Source organism: Gasterosteus aculeatus, chromosome 5 (assembly GCF_964276395.1).
Source record: "Gasterosteus aculeatus chromosome 5, fGasAcu3.hap1.1, whole genome shotgun sequence".
Taxonomy (NCBI): Eukaryota; Metazoa; Chordata; class Actinopteri; order Perciformes; family Gasterosteidae; genus Gasterosteus; species Gasterosteus aculeatus.
Window position 1 is genome coordinate 13,249,008 of NC_135692.1, and position 18,411 is coordinate 13,267,418.

General features: G+C 43.2%; 3 protein-coding genes across 11 annotated transcripts; 2 read left to right on the forward strand and 1 right to left on the reverse strand.

Annotated features, from left to right (window-relative positions):
• Nucleotides 1-552: 552 nt before the first annotated feature.
• On the forward strand, nucleotides 553-6,307 carry casp7 (caspase 7, apoptosis-related cysteine peptidase). 3 transcript variants are annotated; one of them, XM_040176680.2, is made up of 7 exons: nucleotides 553-749; nucleotides 903-1,029; nucleotides 2,961-3,112; nucleotides 3,195-3,323; nucleotides 3,417-3,592; nucleotides 3,856-3,994; nucleotides 4,091-6,307. In XM_040176680.2, the coding sequence occupies exons 2-7, from the start codon at nucleotides 929-931 to the stop codon at nucleotides 4,315-4,317; spliced, it is 924 nt and encodes a 307-aa protein (XP_040032614.2). In that variant the 5' UTR covers nucleotides 553-749; nucleotides 903-928; the 3' UTR covers nucleotides 4,318-6,307. The 3 variants fall into 3 exon arrangements, with proteins under 3 accessions (XP_040032614.2, XP_040032615.2, XP_077959635.1); XM_040176681.2 differs by lacking the exons at nucleotides 553-749; nucleotides 903-1,029 and adding an exon at nucleotides 1,703-2,113; XM_078103509.1 differs by lacking the exons at nucleotides 553-749; nucleotides 903-1,029 and adding an exon at nucleotides 2,447-2,629.
• LOC120819357 (zinc-binding protein A33) lies at nucleotides 6,308-8,819 on the reverse strand. Of its 3 annotated transcripts, none has more exons than XM_040176679.2 (6): nucleotides 8,686-8,819; nucleotides 8,463-8,608; nucleotides 7,888-8,115; nucleotides 7,787-7,809; nucleotides 7,538-7,680; nucleotides 6,308-7,394 (listed from the first exon to the last, which is right to left on the reverse strand). In XM_040176679.2, the coding sequence occupies exons 2-6, from the start codon at nucleotides 8,553-8,555 to the stop codon at nucleotides 6,817-6,819; spliced, it is 1,065 nt and encodes a 354-aa protein (XP_040032613.2). In that variant the 5' UTR covers nucleotides 8,556-8,608; nucleotides 8,686-8,819; the 3' UTR covers nucleotides 6,308-6,816. The 3 variants fall into 3 exon arrangements, with proteins under 3 accessions (XP_040032613.2, XP_077959634.1, XP_040032612.2); XM_078103508.1 differs by having other exon boundaries at nucleotides 7,787-7,806; nucleotides 8,463-8,558; nucleotides 8,686-8,806; XM_040176678.2 differs by having other exon boundaries at nucleotides 8,463-8,558; nucleotides 8,686-8,806.
• Nucleotides 8,820-9,156: 337 nt separating this feature from the next.
• Nucleotides 9,157-18,099, forward strand: LOC120819286 (pleckstrin homology domain-containing family S member 1). 5 transcript variants are annotated; one of them, XM_078103510.1, is made up of 20 exons: nucleotides 9,793-9,913; nucleotides 10,231-10,268; nucleotides 10,433-10,536; nucleotides 10,624-10,739; nucleotides 10,871-11,005; nucleotides 11,293-11,368; nucleotides 11,471-11,500; nucleotides 11,832-11,885; nucleotides 12,117-12,188; nucleotides 12,322-12,437; nucleotides 12,543-12,590; nucleotides 12,678-12,809; nucleotides 13,698-13,814; nucleotides 14,117-14,146; nucleotides 14,325-14,393; nucleotides 15,197-15,298; nucleotides 15,796-15,825; nucleotides 15,983-16,075; nucleotides 16,807-16,942; nucleotides 17,022-18,099. In XM_078103510.1, the coding sequence occupies exons 2-20, from the start codon at nucleotides 10,244-10,246 to the stop codon at nucleotides 17,133-17,135; spliced, it is 1,599 nt and encodes a 532-aa protein (XP_077959636.1). In that variant the 5' UTR covers nucleotides 9,793-9,913; nucleotides 10,231-10,243; the 3' UTR covers nucleotides 17,136-18,099. The 5 variants fall into 5 exon arrangements, with proteins under 5 accessions (XP_040032483.2, XP_077959636.1, XP_077959638.1 ...); XM_078103512.1 differs by lacking the exon at nucleotides 15,796-15,825; XM_078103511.1 differs by lacking the exon at nucleotides 14,117-14,146.
• The last annotated feature ends 312 nt before the right edge of the window (nucleotides 18,100-18,411 follow it).

Below are 18,411 nucleotides of genomic sequence, written 5' to 3' on the forward strand. Positions count from 1 at the left end.
AGTTGGAAAGCAAGTTCCACTTTGGGCATCTTGCCTTGGCACTTAGACATAAAAACGTAATGCATTATGTCATAGTTTTACTTATAGCTTATTCTGCTAAGTATGTTGACACATATGAATAATTCTACCTTCATTTGCAGCATTACTATGCATACTTGGATGTTGACGTACAATAATAAAAAATAGAGGGGTGATGAATGCAGCTTTGAGCTATAATCCTGTGCTCTTATATGCACTTCAGGGTATGAACTTAATAGAGCAATTGATTATGTACCTGTTGGGAACATGTAAATGTAACATCGGGGTTTAGGAAACTTAGGTAATCTACAGATACAAATACTTAGTTACAAGAACAGTAATTGAAAACACAGTATTTTCCGAGGCCATTCGTTTATTCTGATCATCTATTATTATGTTTTGGCAAAAATATGCTATTTTAAGTCGGTCACAATTCAAACACAATACCAGGCAACATATTTGCCATTATGCTTATTAGAGTTGTTTCCCATGATAAACTGTGGAGTTTGGTACCATCCTCACGTCGTATGCTAATAGGAACAGCACGCAGGGCTGTGACGTCATCACGCACCTTGGAGACACGACGCGGCGGCTGGACGTCACCTTACTTTCACTTCCAAGTTCTCTAAGGAACAGAAACTTGTCCGAAAGCTTTTCCAGAGGGGAAGAAAACGAAGAGGGAAACAAAAAAAACTCCACAACCAACTCCAACTCTGTGAGCAGCAGCCAAGGTGACACAACACATTTACACGAATGACTTCACGGGTTTCGTGCAGAACCGGGGTGGGGGGGGGGGGGGGACAAACAAGTTAATGGCGCTAAGCTAACTTCCGCACAGGTCGGGGATGTAACGCCGTCGTGTTAAAGCTGCTGTAACGTTACAGGAAGTGAACCCCGCGCCGCACCGCAGATGGAGGGTTTAGCGCAGGATGTCGCGGCGGAGGAAGGCGGGCCGACGGGAGACCAGACGGACGCCAAACCGGACCGCAGAGGAAGATTCCTGCTGTTCGGGTGAATTCCAGTTCCAAACATGTCCCTTCGTCAAACTCAACCACTCAATTAACTTTAAATCGACTTTTAAGATGCTGACAAAAATTGCCCGTGCGGTACAATAAGGGGTGACCATATGCGCATGCGCGGAGGAGGGTCCGCACCTGTGGTCATATTTATCTCCCATTGTGTTATACAACGTGGGCCCTTTCCCAAATGTCCGCGTCGACAGTGACAAGAGGACCTTCTCTGTCTGTCCCTGCGGGATTCACAAGGTGGCGCTGTGAACCTTTCTCCCAGACGGCGTTAATGAAACAGTCTCTAAAAGAACCATCCAACGTTTTAGATTATTAACCGATGGGCTAAATTGTTACGTGAACCCAATCTGCTGACAGGTTTGCTCGCTTAGTCATGGTTATTATTTGGTATTTTTTCATTGGAAGAAGGCGTGATCCGCAGATTTATGTGTTACGTCATCTGTAAATTATTTTTGTATAATAACACAGAGATTATAAAGTAAAGTGGTTGGATTTATACTTCAAGCCAAGACTGTTATTATGGATAACTAAGATGTCTATTGGTATACGTTTTTTTTAGCCAGCAGGAATATATATATATATATATATATATATATATATATATATATATATATATATATATATATATATATTTTTATCTTCCCGCGTCCAGCCGTGTAGTCGAGGCAACAAGCCCCTCCCACTGCACGTTTGCCGGTACAGGTGGAATATGTGCCTGTCAGCAGGGGAGCAACTGGTTGCCCTGTCTGACCTCAGCAGGGATGGAGGCACAGGGGCCACGTGTGTGAATAGGCCTTTAGAAAGCGCTGGTGTGGTGGCCGGGCTGCTGACTCAGAAGGGGGGGCTCACAGAGCGCCGCCTCCCCCCCCCCATCCTCAGCACCCAGTCAGGTGTCCATCCAGTACGGAGAGCATGTCGGTATCCTAGCACACAGCCAAAAAGGAGAAGGAGAAACGTAACCTTTTTTTTTTGTGGGGTGGGGGCGGAAAAAAACAAACCAAACCGAGGAGACGAAAACCAAACGCATTTCAGATGCAGAGTGGCGTGGCGCTTAATGACGAACCCAGGTAAGAAGGACGAAAGGAAGAAACCTTCCTCCCACCCCGCTTCTCTCTCTGCCATGCTCAGCCCACAGCACAACAGAACTGAAGGGGGAGAGGAGGGGGGGTTGTGCCGCGAAAACTTCTGGATCACATGTTGATTGCGACGAGGCCGGGGCCGCCCGGGAGTGTGTGCGTTGTTTCCGCGTATTGTTCCCTGTGCTCGAGTAACCTGATGACGTGGCTCTTCTGGAACAAGGGTTTGGGGTTAGGGTTCTGAAGCCAAGCCCCCCCCCCCCCCCCCCCCTCCCCTCCTGACGGGCCTTGTCTATCTAGATGCGTCTTTTAATGAATGGAAGTACGACAGGTCTTTGAGAAGCGCCTCTCGGGAAAGATTTACTCTCGCTCGATCTGCCTTTGACGTGGTTCGGACTTTTTTTTTGTACCTGTACCTGAGGAACGATGTTCTAGTTTCTTCTCCCTTCCGACGGTGGATTACTGCGATCAAATGTGGCTGTGACTTTAATGCCTTATTTGAAAAATGTATGTAATCTATGGTATCTGAGTAAGTGGATCAGAGTGAGTCAGTTTTTCGTTGCATTGGAAGTCTTGATATTTGCTTATGACCAAGTAATTATTACGCGTTGAAACGTTTGAGCTTAAAAGGTTCCGTTAGTGTCGGGAATTTGGTATTGAAAGCCACGTAAGATAAGAGTTAACACTACAGGAGTCGACAAATCAAATGGCCTGTCAATTTTTTATTCTTATCGAATTGGAATGATGCTGTATTTTTGATTTATGTCACTTAGAAACATTTGAGTTCAAACTGTCGTGACTGGCGCTGATTCGCTGATTTTCTCCGACTCTCTCGTAGTAAGAAGAATAAGGATGGCCAGACGCGGGAGCAGGACTACTCTTCTGAAAGCCATTACAGAGTCGTTTCACCAACATTCCAGTATAAGATGAGCCACCAACGAGTGGGCAAGTGCATCATCATCAACAACAAGAACTTTGATGAACAGACGGGTACGGCGAGCGCGTTTCAGACACCGTGTGCACACTCGCTTCCAAAAGAGCGCGTGATTCCGAACAGGTTGTCTGTCTGCAGGGATGAATGTGCGTAACGGCACGGACCGAGACGCGGGAGAGCTGTTCAAGTGCTTCAAGAGCCTGGGCTTCGATGTCTTCATCTACAACGATCAGACGTGTGGGAAGATGGAGAGTCTTCTCAGAGAGGGTGAGTAGTAACATCTGGACACTTTTCTCTCACTTTAATGAGGCCGAGCTAAGAGTCAAGTGTTTTGTGTGTGTGTGTGTGTGTGGGCATCAGCCTCGGAGGAGGACCATAGTGACAGCTCGTGTTTCGCCTGCATCCTGCTGAGCCATGGCGAGGAGGGCATGATCTACGGAACAGACGCCGCCATGCCCATCAAGTCCATGACCTCGCTGTTCAGGGGGGACATGTGCAAAAGCTTGGTCGGGAAGCCGAAACTCTTCTTCATCCAGGTACGAATTTCTGAAGATTTTCATTCATAAAAGACGTTAAGATATTTTTTTAAAAAGCTGTAAATTAACCTTAAGCTCAGGCCTTTGGGTCCAAATGGCCAAATGTAACGTTATTATGTTGAGAAGACAGCAATAGCAATTGTGTTTAAACCTCACCCCGTCTCACCTTTTTAAAGTCAATTAATTTTGAATTGCTTCACCAGGTCATCGTTGAGAAAGCTACTCAGGATCACAATGAAATGTCATTTCATTTACTTCACCAGGCTTGCCGGGGTTCCGAATTTGACGATGGTATACAGACGGATTCGGGTCCGCCCAACGATACCCTGGAGACGGATGCTAATCCGAGACATAAGATCCCTGTAGAGGCAGATTTCCTGTTTGCCTACTCCACCGTGCCAGGTAAAGCAGCCTAGCACGCAAACCATGCAGAGGCCATGGGTCACATACCTCACAGACGCCAGTGGCAGCGCTGACTCGCGTTCGTTTTATTCACAGGTTATTACTCTTGGAGGAACCCCGGGCGCGGCTCCTGGTTCGTTCAGGCGCTCTGCAACGTCCTCAACGAGTTCGGCAAGCAGCTGGAGATAATGCAGATCCTGACCAGGGTCAACTACATGGTGGCCACCAGCTTCGAGTCCTGGTCCGAGGACCCCCGCTTCAGTGAGAAGAAGCAGATCCCCTGCGTGGTCTCCATGCTGACCAAAGAACTGTATTTCAACTGAGGACGCCGGCCTCACCGACCCGACCTTGACTCAACGGACCGTTTCAGTTACCGACTTAGCGTTCCATACATTCAGGGATGGTTCAGGCCCAGATCCTCACATGACCATTTTAAATGTGTAGCTGGGCCCGAAAAAAAAAAAAACAAGCACTCCGTGATAAAAGAAAAAAATATTATTAGTGGCACTCCGCGTTCATGGGCTGATGGTGAATCTTCTTCAGGTTATCCTTTGGAAGTAATGGCGTCACATTTGATCGGATCTTTTCTTGACAGCCACGTTAAATATTCTTGCTGTTCCACCAGCCCGTAAAAAAAAGAAATTGCTGCCACTTCTTGTGGGTTTTGGGGAATCATATCTGAATATGTGTCTCTCCATTTTCCAGCACTCGCGATAGCTGTTGAAAGGAACTTTTATTTAGGACATGAAACGGGTTTAGAAATAGTTGACATTGTATTTGTAAAGTGTAAATCGCCATTACACAGTAAAATACATTGGACAAGTGATTTAAAAAGCATTTAATCACTGTAGGAATTAATACTGGGGCTGCCTTGATTACAAACCCGGCCCTGGATCAGATCATTTCAATGTTTTCAGCTGTCAAGTGTCAGATAAAAAGAGAAAGCAGAAAAAGACGACACTCCTCTGAGCAGAAACGCGATGCTTTGGCCAAAGGCTCCGTGTGTCGGCCTTCCTGGCAGGTTCTACGTTGGTAGCAGCATGCTGGCATCCTCAGGTTCTTCAATGTCCCACGAGGTGGGTTACTGTAATGTTAAAGAAGGTCGTATACGTATGGCTGGGAAGGAGCGACCGTCTGCTGTGTTGTGATTAGTTCTATGGGATTTTGGGTCAAGTGCATCGTATTATAGTCCACTCCCTCAAAAGTTAAGGCTTATTTGCAATTTGCCAGTTTTATTAGACTTCACTCGCTTGTTGTTCACCCCCAAAGGAAGTGAAGTATGTTTATCAAAATGATGCGCGGATCTTATCAGTCCAACAAATTAGTTATGGAATTTCTCTTTTTTTAATATTTAAATGAGATTTTTCTCCTCTTTATTTACTTTGATAGATGAAAGTATACATGCGATAGGACTTGTACACTAGAAAGAGAACTGTCGAAAACAGTACATTTGGGAAATTACAGTGTTAATCTGGACTATGGCCCAAAGCCCATATCCAATTCATTTTACTGTATATTAGTGTTGCACATTGTCTACACTGGTAGGACGTACCCGGCAAAATGGTCCTATTTGTATTTCTTTTAATCAATCTTTTACTTTTAAAGACCCAAATCCTATAGTAGTAAATGAATTCTTATGACGGCGTTATGCGGTAAAATATCACATATTTGAATAGAAGATTTGCTGACGGTCCTTTCAACTTGCACAGAGTTTGTTTCTGCATTCTGTTAATGTCTGTCAATCACAGAGGCAGCTATTACTGGTGGTGACAAGTCTGAATATTCACAATCCACATGTCTGCAATACCCAATTAGTGTTGCTGCAATGTTTTTACATTATTCCCATAATTGCATGTGTCAGTAACTTAGGGGAAATGTTAAGGAAGCACTTCTAACTTGTTATTTTTTAATCAGTTTAGCACTTTTTCATCATATTTCTATTGGCCAGAAGTTTGATTAATACTGGCTTAAGTTAGCCAGTGCACTTGTCCAACACAACTCGACACATGGATCTCTGATCAGCGGTGCCCAACCTGTGCTGAAAGGAGCGTTTGCTCCACTTGTTTTTTTTTCCGATTGGAATTGAGGGAGGGAGAAAAAATATTTTTAAGGGTACAATTTTAAAATGCTTTTGGGTGTTAAATGCTGTTGTCCTCAGGAATATAGTTGAAAAGATTTGGAAAAATGAATGAATGAATTTGAATCTGGCCCAATTTCTTTTTAATTTGGGGCAATGTATAATTAACCTCAAAAACAGAGGAATGCTCATGTAAACATTTTATTGTATTAAAACATAAAGAATTTATTCTGTAATGATGTTTGTGTTTTATTTTTTATTTTTATCTGCAACAGACACAATAAAAGCCAACACGGAAGATTGTTTACATTGTTTTAGTTTTTTCACTGAATATCATCCAAAACGAACATTGAAGTGTAGTATTTTGAGTAGTATTTTGAGAAAAAAGTTCAAATCCCATACTCTTAATTACCCTATTACTTCTAGGTTTATATATTTAGAAGGACACGTTGGGCTGGAGGTTGACAGACACAAGTAGGACTACTAACCCTTTGTTGGTGACTTTAAGAAACATAAAGAACATTACCAGCCTTACCAAAAGTACAATTCACTATTTAATGATCAAAATGAATATGAATTCACTGTTTGAAAGCAGATCTGTTTGACTTTACATCGTTTTCTAACCTCCGGACAGAAGTTGACACTCCTGACAGGCCGAGCACCTCCCGGGTCACAAGTTAAAGATCTGAAATTCCTGGTCATTTGATTCCCGGCCTTCCTGCCCGTGAGGCGCTGCTGCTCCGCCTCAGAGAACAGGAGCTGATCGAGAGGCATCGCAGACCTTGAGGGACTTCCAGTTGGTGCCCTCGTTGTCGTGGCCGGGACACACGGCTTGAAGCAGGCTGTCGGCGAAGGTCCCTGCGCAGAAGCAGTGGAGCGGCGTCGCCGTGTCGGCTCCCAGGAAGCACACCAGGCCCGCGGGGAAGCTGCAGTACACCCCGATTCGGTCGAACTGCTTCCCCGCCAGCAGAGGCAGCTCGTGCTGCACGCCGCCGTGCCAGGCCGTGTAGTCTCCGTTGAAGTATTCCACGCACCAGGACCCCTCGCCTCGGCCCAGCCAGGAGTCCTCCACGCGGCCCTTGCGCGGGATGCTCGGGTAGGTGAGGCCCAGCTCCCAGTAGGTCTTCCCGCTCACGTCCACCTCCCAGTACTGGCGGCCCTCGCTGAAGCCTCGCCGGCTGAGCACGTTCAGGGTGGTCTCAAAGCGGGAGGTGGTCTCCGGGACGTCCTGCCAGGTGTCCGTGTAGGTGGCAGAGTCGCCTTCGGGCGAGATGATCAGCTTGGGGTGGGCGGTTTCGGCATCGAGGACAACGTCCGCAGCATCTGTGTTGGATGTGATGTGAGGAAAGCAGGTGTCATGTTCTCCCTGCAAGCTTAACCTTTGACGGCTTTGACAGCCAGGAGAAATACTCCCCCACATGTCAGTCTACTTGATTTTTTGGGGAGAGGAGGGGGGGGGGACTCACAGGTCTGAAACAGCTTCTTGGTGACAGGGACCTGGGATCTGATGAACAGCAGCAGGTTGACGGTGAGACTCAGCAGTTGTTCGTTCCTGAACTCGTCCATGTGAATCCCGTCGGGGTCGCTCAGCTTCATAGTCTCGGAAACTCTAGTTTCAGCAAAATAAAGAGATGCTTTTTCCTGCCGACCTCAAGCCTAGATGCTGGTAAATTCATATTTGCGACGAGTTGTTATATTCTAAAACGTATACATACTTTTTGTCGGTTTCAGCAATCTGCTGCAAAGGAATAAATCATTACTTAATAGGTTGAATGAAATCTCAAGTCTTTGAACTTTTTGTGGTCATTGTGGTTACCTGAATTTCATTTTCTTGTGTTGTCACCTGGGCGCCGATGTCGGACAGTTGCTGGTCCAGTTCCTGAGTGAGGTGGTAGCAGTGCTCCATCCTGTCCTCCACTGTCTTCTCTGTGGCCTCCAGCTCAATGTCCATCTGGGTCAGCGTGATCATAAGATCCTGATCCAGAACCCGCTTCATGTCTTCGTACCTTTTCTGGATTTTCTCCTTGATTGCATTGGTCTTTTTCTAAGAATCAGAGGCCCAACGGTAGTTTAAATTAAACAGTAAAGGATCAGCGTACTCAATATGGAGAACCACTTGTATAACACAATAGAGCGGCCACTAATTTCATTTACAAGACAGCTTGCAGAACGTTACCTCACACATGGAGTAAGATGTCTTCAAATGTCACACAGCACACATTTTGATTTCAGCAATATGACACGTGGGATGTTTAGGAAAACAATGTCTCCACACACGGATGAAATGAGGGTAATATACCATCGGGTAATTCCAAGTCTCTTTGTAATTACATATAATGTTATTAGTATTTCTACACTTAACAGAACACCAGAAAATACACAAATACTTACTGTTATCTCCACCTGCTTAGCTGCTAGCTTCTTCATTCTATGGCCGAGGCCATCTCTTTGTCTCTGCAGGTGCTGCCGATGTTTCTGGAGCATCTCCTTTCAAGCAGAGACGGGCACATAGCATCAATAAGACCTAAATACAAGGACTGCAGATGCACATTGTGTCGGGTCAGTAGGTGCATTGCCTTTCCTTCTGAATAGAAGCCACGATGAAAACGCTTACTTGCTGTGTGGCCTTCCCTCCTTCCCTACTGCTCATTTTCTGTGTAATAGACCAATCTCTCACCGGGGGGGCAACACAACTACAAGGGTTTCTTTTATAGGCCTCTCACGCATGTGACGTGTGCCTGGGCAGGCACATGGTGGCCTTGAGATATCTGTCCCGGTGCTCTCCCACGTCCCACTCCAATAATACCCGCCTGACACCGAACATAATACCCCATGTGAGTGTGTTAGTGTCTGTGGCCCAGTTGCACATTTAGATGTTGCTTTTGTATCTCGTGGCCATTTACCGCACTCACGCACCAGGGCACAGTGACGAGTGAAATACGCAGCCAGCCTACGTCTGTGGAAATTCTTTGCATTGCGTTAGCGGAAATGGTCAGGCCTATGCACACAACACACGAGCGGGGAGACGTCATATGCAGGCGAGGCCAATTATCTCCATCAGATTGTTCAAACGGACGCGCCCATTGAAGGGAAGGTTTCCCGACAACGGCTTCACTGATGGACTCTGAGAGATGCGAGAAATGTGGCTCTGCTTATGAATCACATACTAATCCTTGAACAAAGCATATGTATTTATGCACCAACTTCTGAATATTATTATTATTATTATATTTTAGGATAACCCTATTATACATTTTTATTTATTACACTATGTAGTTGTACAAATATATACAGTAAGCAGGCATGAAATTCTTTTCTTACCAACCAGAAACCTGGTTTCACTTAAAACTACATAATGTTGTGTTTCAACCATTTATTGAATGTTTATGTGGTGACAAACACATCTAAACTTAAAGTCTTCACGAAGTGTTATTTATAGATGCTTTAAAAAAAAACACAGGCGTTGAATTAACCAGTCATTTTCGGACATATTTTTGTGAACTAGAACCGGACAACCCAACACATGCATGTTTTAGAGTAACATTTAAATCCCTCTCCCTCCTACACTAGTTAGTCTTCATGATCATCCTGAAAAAACACCTAGTATGAAAAATAAGCATCGATCTTTTATTTTGTCTTCAGAGATGTCTGATGTGGTTCCTGGAATCCTGCAGCCTAACAACCACGCAGCAGGTGGACCTGAAAATCAACTGCACAAACCAGAAAGTCCAGTTCCCGTGGACACGTTTGTATCGCTCACCAGGAACCAGAAAGCCTCCAGCTTCCTCCTGCACTTAGTCAAAGAGAGCTAAGGGAGCAGTATCTCGCAAAGTGCTCCACAGGTAAGAATAACTATTTTATTTTTGCTTTTAGTGCCAGCAGCCTGCTTTGTAATGTGAAACAAAACCGAATGCGTGTTTAAAAGTCAATAGATTAATAGACTTCTTTGTTGTTTAAAATAACGACTGATTTGCCTTTAATGGAAAATGTCTTTTAATCCAAATTAGCTTTAAGATTGCCTCTACCTAATTCTCTGCTTTGACAGAAGCGTGAGTTTATTTAACCCGTGCAAAATGTCAGTTTCGAAACGATCGCCATGTGGATGTTTGAAGGCTATTTTGATGTGACAGAGACGGATTCCTGTGTTATTTTTGTTTAGGTGTGGTGTCACAATGATTAAGAGCCAGAAGAACACAGGTAATCCCACAAAGAAACCCACAATGTGCATAACATAACAACACATTCTTATTTGTTTCCTGATGGCTGACAGAGTTTATGGGGTTCAACATAGCCAGTAGTGTTATTTTTTTTGTTTTGTATGTATCTATTTGAAGCGCTTCAATGACCACACATGTTTTCAGTGAACAAAGGGGGAACAGTGTTCTACAGACCAGTCAAAAACACGGCAGAAGTCAGATCTGGATACCTGTTCAAGTCCCCTCCCCAAAAACTGGTGAAAACACAGGTGAGTTTGCACGAGGGGTAATCTGCAGCTTTTAATGTCTCTGGGGGACGTTTCTTAAGTTCCTTTTTTGCATTGTTTGTCCTGCAGAAATGGAAGAGGCGCTATTTTGTGCTGTTCAAAATCGACGAGCAAGAGCACCTACTGAAGTACTTCAAGAGTCCAGAGGAAAAGGACAGTCCTCTTGGAGCGATTGACTTATCGCAGTAAGTTCTCACAACATGTTGAATTTACCATATTTGAATAGCTCTCTAAATACGGTTAACCCAGCCTTTTTTTTTTTAGTTATCCAGCATACCAGTGTTTAACATCTGTGTCATTTGTGTCCGTCTGTCAGAATCTCGTTGTTGTATAAGAACCCTGCAAAACACGGGAGATGGCCCTGGGTCGAGAAGGTGCTGAAGTGCTCCGCGTCCTGTGTGTTCCTCATCAAGGCGGCCGAGCGGGAGTACTTCCTCGCTGCTGACAACAGGTCAGGCGGCTGCTCAAATCAGGACACATTTTTTTCAAGAGTTGAGTTCAAAAAGTAGGTGAAGTTGTGATCAGGATGGAGGTTACACAGCTGGGTCGGCCGGCTGACACTACAGAGCCTCATAAAACTCACCTGTCGCGCGAGTTCAAGCAATCACATATAAATATACCATGTGGATTTACTGTTTAACGGCCTTCCACTTTGCTCCCCACTTAGGTAACCAAATTACTTTTAAAATAAACATCACTTCAAAAATGATGGTTTTCAAGTGTTTCATTTGCTTTCAGCGAGGAGGCGGACGGCTGGTTCGCCGACCTGTACGAAGCCCTGAAAGCACGGCCACATCAACGCATGAGTTCAGAGGTACATCGAGATTTGAGGTCTTTATCGTGTTTTTATTTTTAATCCTTTTTTTCACTGCATTTTTTTTTTCATCCATCATGTTTGTTTGTTTTTATACCAAAGGAAATGTTTTTTGGTCCGCCAACAGTTGAGGTAAATATTTAAAGCCCGAATCACATTCAATAAACAGTTTGTCAAGTATATTTAGACATTTTCTGGTGGAAAGTTAAGCGGTAGACGATCGATAGCACTCTCATATAATTAATATATTAATAGCCAGACAATAAGACTGTACATGTAAACAGCGGAATAACTGGCCTAGCTTTGTAAGTGAGCATTTTACTAAATGATAAACTAATTATTAAATTCTTAATCAGGTTCAGATATTTTTCACATTTTTGAAAGTTTTGTCATCCAACAAGTAGCTTTTGTCATCTCGAGCAACGACTCCACACTCCTTTTGACACTTTGTCTTTTTGACCAGGTTATTTCATACCCCATCTTACGGATCAAGACATCTGCGGCTGCGCATCCGGAGGTCAGTCCACCATGTTAATGCAACTGTCAATTTAATTAATCCATGAATCCCGGCGGTTCATCGAGAATGACGACATTTCCGTTTGTGGGAATATCCTTGGTGCGTTGTGATGCATCCTCACTGTTGATCTGTTTTCTCATAGTCCTTAAACGTTCTGCTGACGGAATAATGTAAACATAAAAATAAAATGAATAACATGAAATGCTTTAATGTGTGCGTTTTCTTTTACAGGTGGAACAGAAAACTCGGTCAAAGTCTGATCCGTTATCAAATACTTTGGAGACCAACTCTAAAGAACCGAAGGTGTGACACCTGAACTTGATTCTGATTAGAGGACACAAATCTAATCCTAAAAGGTGTCAGGTTGTCTGATGGGAGGTTGGAAATGATCTATTGATCTATTTGTTGGCTATATTGCTTTGTGGTTGGCCCGCAGGCTGAAGACCACAGCAAGAGGCGAGTGTCGGAGCCTGTCTACGACTACCCGAAAACCTTCAAAACTAAAACACGAGCGGGAAATTTGACGATACGCAGAAAAAGCTTTGACGCAATGTGAGTGTTTGTTGTTGTGTACTCAACGGTGTGTTGATCCTGTTGGTTGTTTTAAGTGACACCTAACACGTGTCGTCTGTTGTTCTCTACGTGTCTCCCTTGCAGATATGAAACAATGTCCGGAATCATAGCGGAGCAGGCAGCGTGTGAAAGGTCAGAAAAACACAAATCCTGTTTCCCAAATACAAATATTTGCGTCACTGTAAACTGTAAGCAGATCCTTCCTCCGTGTGTTTACAGTGACTGTGAAAGCGAGGATTGTGAAGTTAAAGCGGGAAGCCTGATGAGGTCTGTTACTAATGCATTCGAAAAGATGAGGACACCAGTCCCCCCACTGCCTTCATTCGATGAGGAAACAGCTGATGAGGACAGGTAACACTGGGATTGAAAGTCGCCCTCTTTTCACCTCGTCTTCGGTGACACATGCGGTTTTCACAACGTCGAGAATCTAAGAAAGGCAAAACCTCAGAGCCTGTTTGGCAACTTGCGAGCACGACGAGACACATATCTTTTCATCTCTGTGTAAGAGGCTTTAACTAAACAAGGTGACGCTGAGATTTAAAACATGAAAGCACATTAGGGTGGACGTTGAATATTGAATAATTATAAATGCAAAGATGTTTGTAAATGCAACAGAAGTGGGTTAGAGTTATAAAGTCTGGGAGCAGGACAGGCAGGAAGCACGCGAGGAGGACAGGTTGTAGCAGACAGATTTGATTCCTTGCATTCCGAAACAGGCGATCAATTAAATCTCCTGTATGAAAATACTCTCTGCTGCTGTTTGTTTTCATATGTTTGCTACAGTACAAAACTGTGATTATTCTGCATTTTACACTGATTTTGAAGGCACCTGCTGCCGGGCAGCACTAGAAAGAACATATTTTCTACTGCATTCAGCATGTGGGTTAACGGACTGCTGCCTTAAGTGTCTCTTAATTACAATTTCTGTAGTGCGGCGATTTGGGAAAGATTTTCTTTTCTCGTGCTGCTTTAATTAATAATATTCTAACAAATCTCAAGACATCTGGTCAGGGCTTTTTCACCCATCATCAAACTATTCCTACTGTAATCATCTGCCAATCGTCTTCCATTCACACCCCCCCCCCCCTCCAACACTTACACTCAGTTCCTGCTTCACGGAAGCCTTGTTGTGGTTCATTCACGCTGTCTCTTATGGGCCTGTAGTTGAATTCTTCAGCTTCAACTGAAACACACAACATCTGATGTTATGATCCCTCACGCTGCTCACTGCTTTTGCAGAAAAGAAAGGCGCTCGACGTCCGACTTCAGCAGCAGCTCCAGTGACAATGGCGCCGTCTCTCCTGCGGAGATGCTGGAGGATCTAAATAGGAAGGAAAGGGTGAGATCTGCTGAGAGGTGAGATTAACCTTTAATCCATCGAAGTAACCACTATAATAAATAAATGATATATCAACGGGGGCATTTTATGTGGCCTGTTTGCTCACTTTACTTTTAAAAGTGCTAAAACACATGAAACAGACTAAGCTGTGCTGTTGTAACTTGTTGTGTTATTGTAACGGGGGACACATTTGAAAAAAAAAAAAAAAAAGGTCCCTCAGTTAGACTAGCGTTGGAATGATTCTGACCAGACAATAAGCACAATAACTGTTAGAACAGACACTCAAGTTCACACTTTATTCTTGTTCTCCAAATCTCAGGTTCATTGACTTCCAGCGAGAGACTGAAAGGTTTCTTTTTACTCGTTTCTTGCACCAATGAAGCATAGAGTAATTTTACTAAAGATCTACTCAAATGAATACGCAACTCAAACTATAACATGAGGAGGATCTTCATAATCAAGCGTCAGTCGCCTTAAAGAAGCTTTTGTTTTGTCTTTCTTTCAAACCATCACATCATCACACCAAGGGAGAGAGATTTTCGCCACAAGATTGCAGATTTGAAAACACAACTTACAGAAGTGGAGCGGAACACAAGGTAAGAAATAGAACCACTTACATCATTGCTGTACGAAAAAAAGTCTACTAAAAAATGAAAAGGCAGCTCAACCACTGTTTATCTAAAAAAGACAGAAAGACACAAATTTCACAGAAAAGCAAAGAAGACATCAGGATTTCCAATGCCAAACAATAGATGCAACACAAACTAAAACCAAAAACTATTGAATCGAAGAAAAAAAAAAACATAGTTAAGATTTAAGACTTTAAATCTGTTTAATGCAGCAAAGGAAAGCTGCGGCTTATCGGTCATTTCATCATTCAAAGCAATCATTTCCTTTTCTTCTAAAATATAACGCAGGCAGTACAACAGTCAGACACTCTGTTTCCCAGCATCTCAAGGAGGACCGGTTTTAGCCAATCAGATTTGACACCTTGCTCACCAAAACAGGCGATTAATTAAACGCATCCACGTTGTGCCTCCTCTAATCTCCTGCATGAACACCAGAAAGAACATCCTCTCCATCACATTCGGCACGCGGGTTAACAAACTGCTGCCTCGAGCGTCTCTTAATTAGGATTTTTGTATCACAGCGATTTGGCAAAGATTTGCCTTTTCTTGTGCTGCTCTAATTAAATATTGTAATAAATCTCAAGACATCCGGACAAGGCTTTTTCAGCCATCATCAAACAATCGCTTCTTTCCTTTCATCCGTCCTTGGTTCCTGCTTCCCGTGGTTCATTCACACCGTCTCGTGTGGGCTTTTGTTAGTTACTGATGTAACAGAAACACACGACAACATCTGATGTTATGATCCCTCACGCTGCTAACTGCTTTTGCAGAAAAGAAAGGCGTCTGACACCTTACTTCAGCAGCAAATCTCTTGAGGAGACGCTGGAAGGTCAAAATGGGCAAACACGGGACAGATATGGCTCCATTGAAAGGTGAGATTGACCTTTAATCCAAAGACGTAAACACCAAGTACATAAACAGTGATGCTCAGCAATGATTAGTATTCTTTTAAAAGACACACATGAAAGAGACTGAGCTGTGCTATTGTTGATCAAAAAGTCACAGGCAACTTGTTGTTGTGTAATTGTAACGGAGGACACTGGAAAACAAAACAAGAAGGTCACTCGGTTAAACAATGAACCACAATGTTGGAATGTTGAGACTAGCGTTGGAATGTTGCTGGACTGGTAGAGTGGTTTCGGAAGTCTTCGGAAGTTTTGTAACTGCGTACATTTTTACAAGTACAGATTCTCAAGTTCGTACTTGTTTCCCAAATGTCAGATTTACGGCGGCGATTGAAAGGTTTCAGTTCTCTCATTTCCTGCACCAATGAAGCACGGACTTTGATGATTCTGACCAGACAATAAGCACAATAACTGTTAGAACAGACACTCAAGTTCACACTTTATTCTTGTTCTCCAAATCTCAGGTTAAGGGACTTCCGGCGAGAGATTGAAAGGTTTCTTTTTACTCTTTTCTTGCACCAATGAAGCATAGAGTCACTTTACTAAAGATCTACTCCAATGAATATGCAACTCAAACTATAACATGAGGAGGATCTTCATAATCAAGCGTCAGTCGCCTTAATGAAGCTTTTGTTTTGTCTCTCTTTCAAGCATTGACATCACACCAAGGGAGATAGATTTTCAAGTCACGCTTGCAGATTTGAAAAAATACCTTATACTAACAGAAGTGGATGGGAAGCCGAGGTAGGAAACACAATCACTTACTTCATTGCTGTACAAGACAATTCAAGTCTTAGATATTGGAGTGTTTTGATTGAGATATTTGGAAAGACTTAACAAATGATCCTGTACACCTTTTTTTAGGGGGGGGGGGGGGTATTGATTCATAATAAGAAGCCTCAGATGCCATTTAACACCCCCTTTCAAATGTTTGAAGAAGTTACTCTGACCGACGTAAAGCTGTCTGTCTGTCTATTCCCGTGTGGAAGGATGAGACTTTATTTTACTTCAGGCGTGGCTCCAATACAAACTAATAACATTTTTAAAAAGGCAGCTTAAGCACTGTGGGCGCCATCTAAATGGAGACAGAAATAAAACTTCAAATTTCACAGAAGCGCATCAGGATAGAATAGTAATATATACAACACCAACTAAGAATAACAACTATTGAATCCAAGAAAAATACATACTTAAGATGTAAGCCAAAAGAATTCAGATTCTGGGAGTAGATATGCAACAGATTTAGACAAGCCGTGTTAAATAAACATCAAACCTGCAGTGGAAAACATCATAGAGGCCGACAGCTGGAGAGGATCAGTGCCAAAAAGAGCAAAAAATAGAAGTTCAATGGGAATTTGGTCAGGACATGAGAGTTCAGATACAACACAACAATGGAAGGCCTAAGATGTTAAATACTGTCTGACTGAGAGCAGCGGGACGAAGCAAATTTGTGCGATGTTGTGTGTGCGTCACAGCGTGTCCGGGTGGACGTGCCAGCCACAGCCGGTGTGCCTGTTCCACAGAGAGGACCGAATTCTGGCCATCAACGACCTGCTCACCACCAGCCTGCAGGAATTCAACATGTACTTGAGCAAGTGCCTCAAAAATGAGGTACGGTCACGCAAAGGCACCGGCTGGGCGGACGGACGCGTGACGACTCGTCTGACAGGTGCAACATTTCTGGTTTCAGGTGAAACTGACGACCTTGCGTCTTCCCGGGAGCCAGCCGCTGCATTCCCCGGACTGCCCCTGCAGTGACCCCCCAGCCCACGCCGGAGATGCTGTTCTGCACCAATTTAGATAACGCCAGTATTTCCTCGGGGCTGTGAGCGTGTCAAAAGAAGGGATGCGGTTTACATGCGATTGTGTAAAAAATGATGTTGTTGTTTTAAGAAAAGCTAGGTTTACGATGTCATCCATTGTGTAATTGTATTCCCTGCAGGTGAGATTATGATCTCAAAAGCTGGAAACAAACAACAGATGTTTCACGGCAACATGCTTCCTCATACTGCTTGTGTGACGCTGAAGGAAAACAATCTCCCGACACACTTTCCTCCACACACACGGAGGCAATTGTGACGGTGGAAGGCGTGTCGTGGAATATGTTTTCAATTTGCACAGTTGCTGTATATAATAATGATCTTACAACTGAAGTTAAGAAGAAGCTACGGCAAAGTGAAGAACATATCTCTTTCCATTGATCTTGAGGGATCAAGAAAGTATCTATCTATAGAGAGGATGTTAGGCATGATCCTAAAGTGATTGTTTTAAAATGCCTTTCCTGTGCACATATTGTAAATACAAAAATTACCGCACTTATTTTATTTTGAGAAATGATTTGAAAGTAATTAAGGGAGAAGAAATAACTGTCTGACTGTCGTGTAGTATTGCTTGAGAATTACTTATGTAGACAGAATGGTTATGATCCTCAGGCTGTGAAATAGTGACTTTAAAAAGCTGGTATACTATTTTTACACAAGTTTGATGTGTTTTTATCCTTTGTGAATTATATCAAGTGAAGAATGGCACTTCTGGATGAAGAGAACAAATGGAAGTTATCTGTAAAGCCTGAAACACACCGTTCAGGTTTATATTTAAATTGCAAAATGATCTCGGTCACGGAGGGTTCGGACGTTGTAGCGGCTTCCTCAGGATTTTAAGTTTAAATGTGATTTTCAATGTGTGCTGTATTAAATCATACACGGATATACAGTGAATAAATGCATTCTTTGAGCGTGCAGCAATCATCGATTGCACTGTGACACTCAGTCTGTTTCATTTGTAAAATGGATTTATAAAACCACATTGATAAAAACAGAGACTTCTTTAAAAGCCTTTGCTTAGGCTGAGAAATGTCGTTTAACAAGCAACAAGCCTTAAATTCAAGTTTCATTATTTAGCTTCATGTTGGAATTTTAAGTGTCCTCATTCTCCAAAAGACAACATGATTGGCCAGTTTTAAACAACCCCTTTAAACAAAAATCTGTTAATTAATGAACTGCCTGTTTCCTTTCTTGTCTCGTCACCTGCACATATGGAGTGAGATTATTGGGAAGCTACAATAAAACCACAACTTTTAC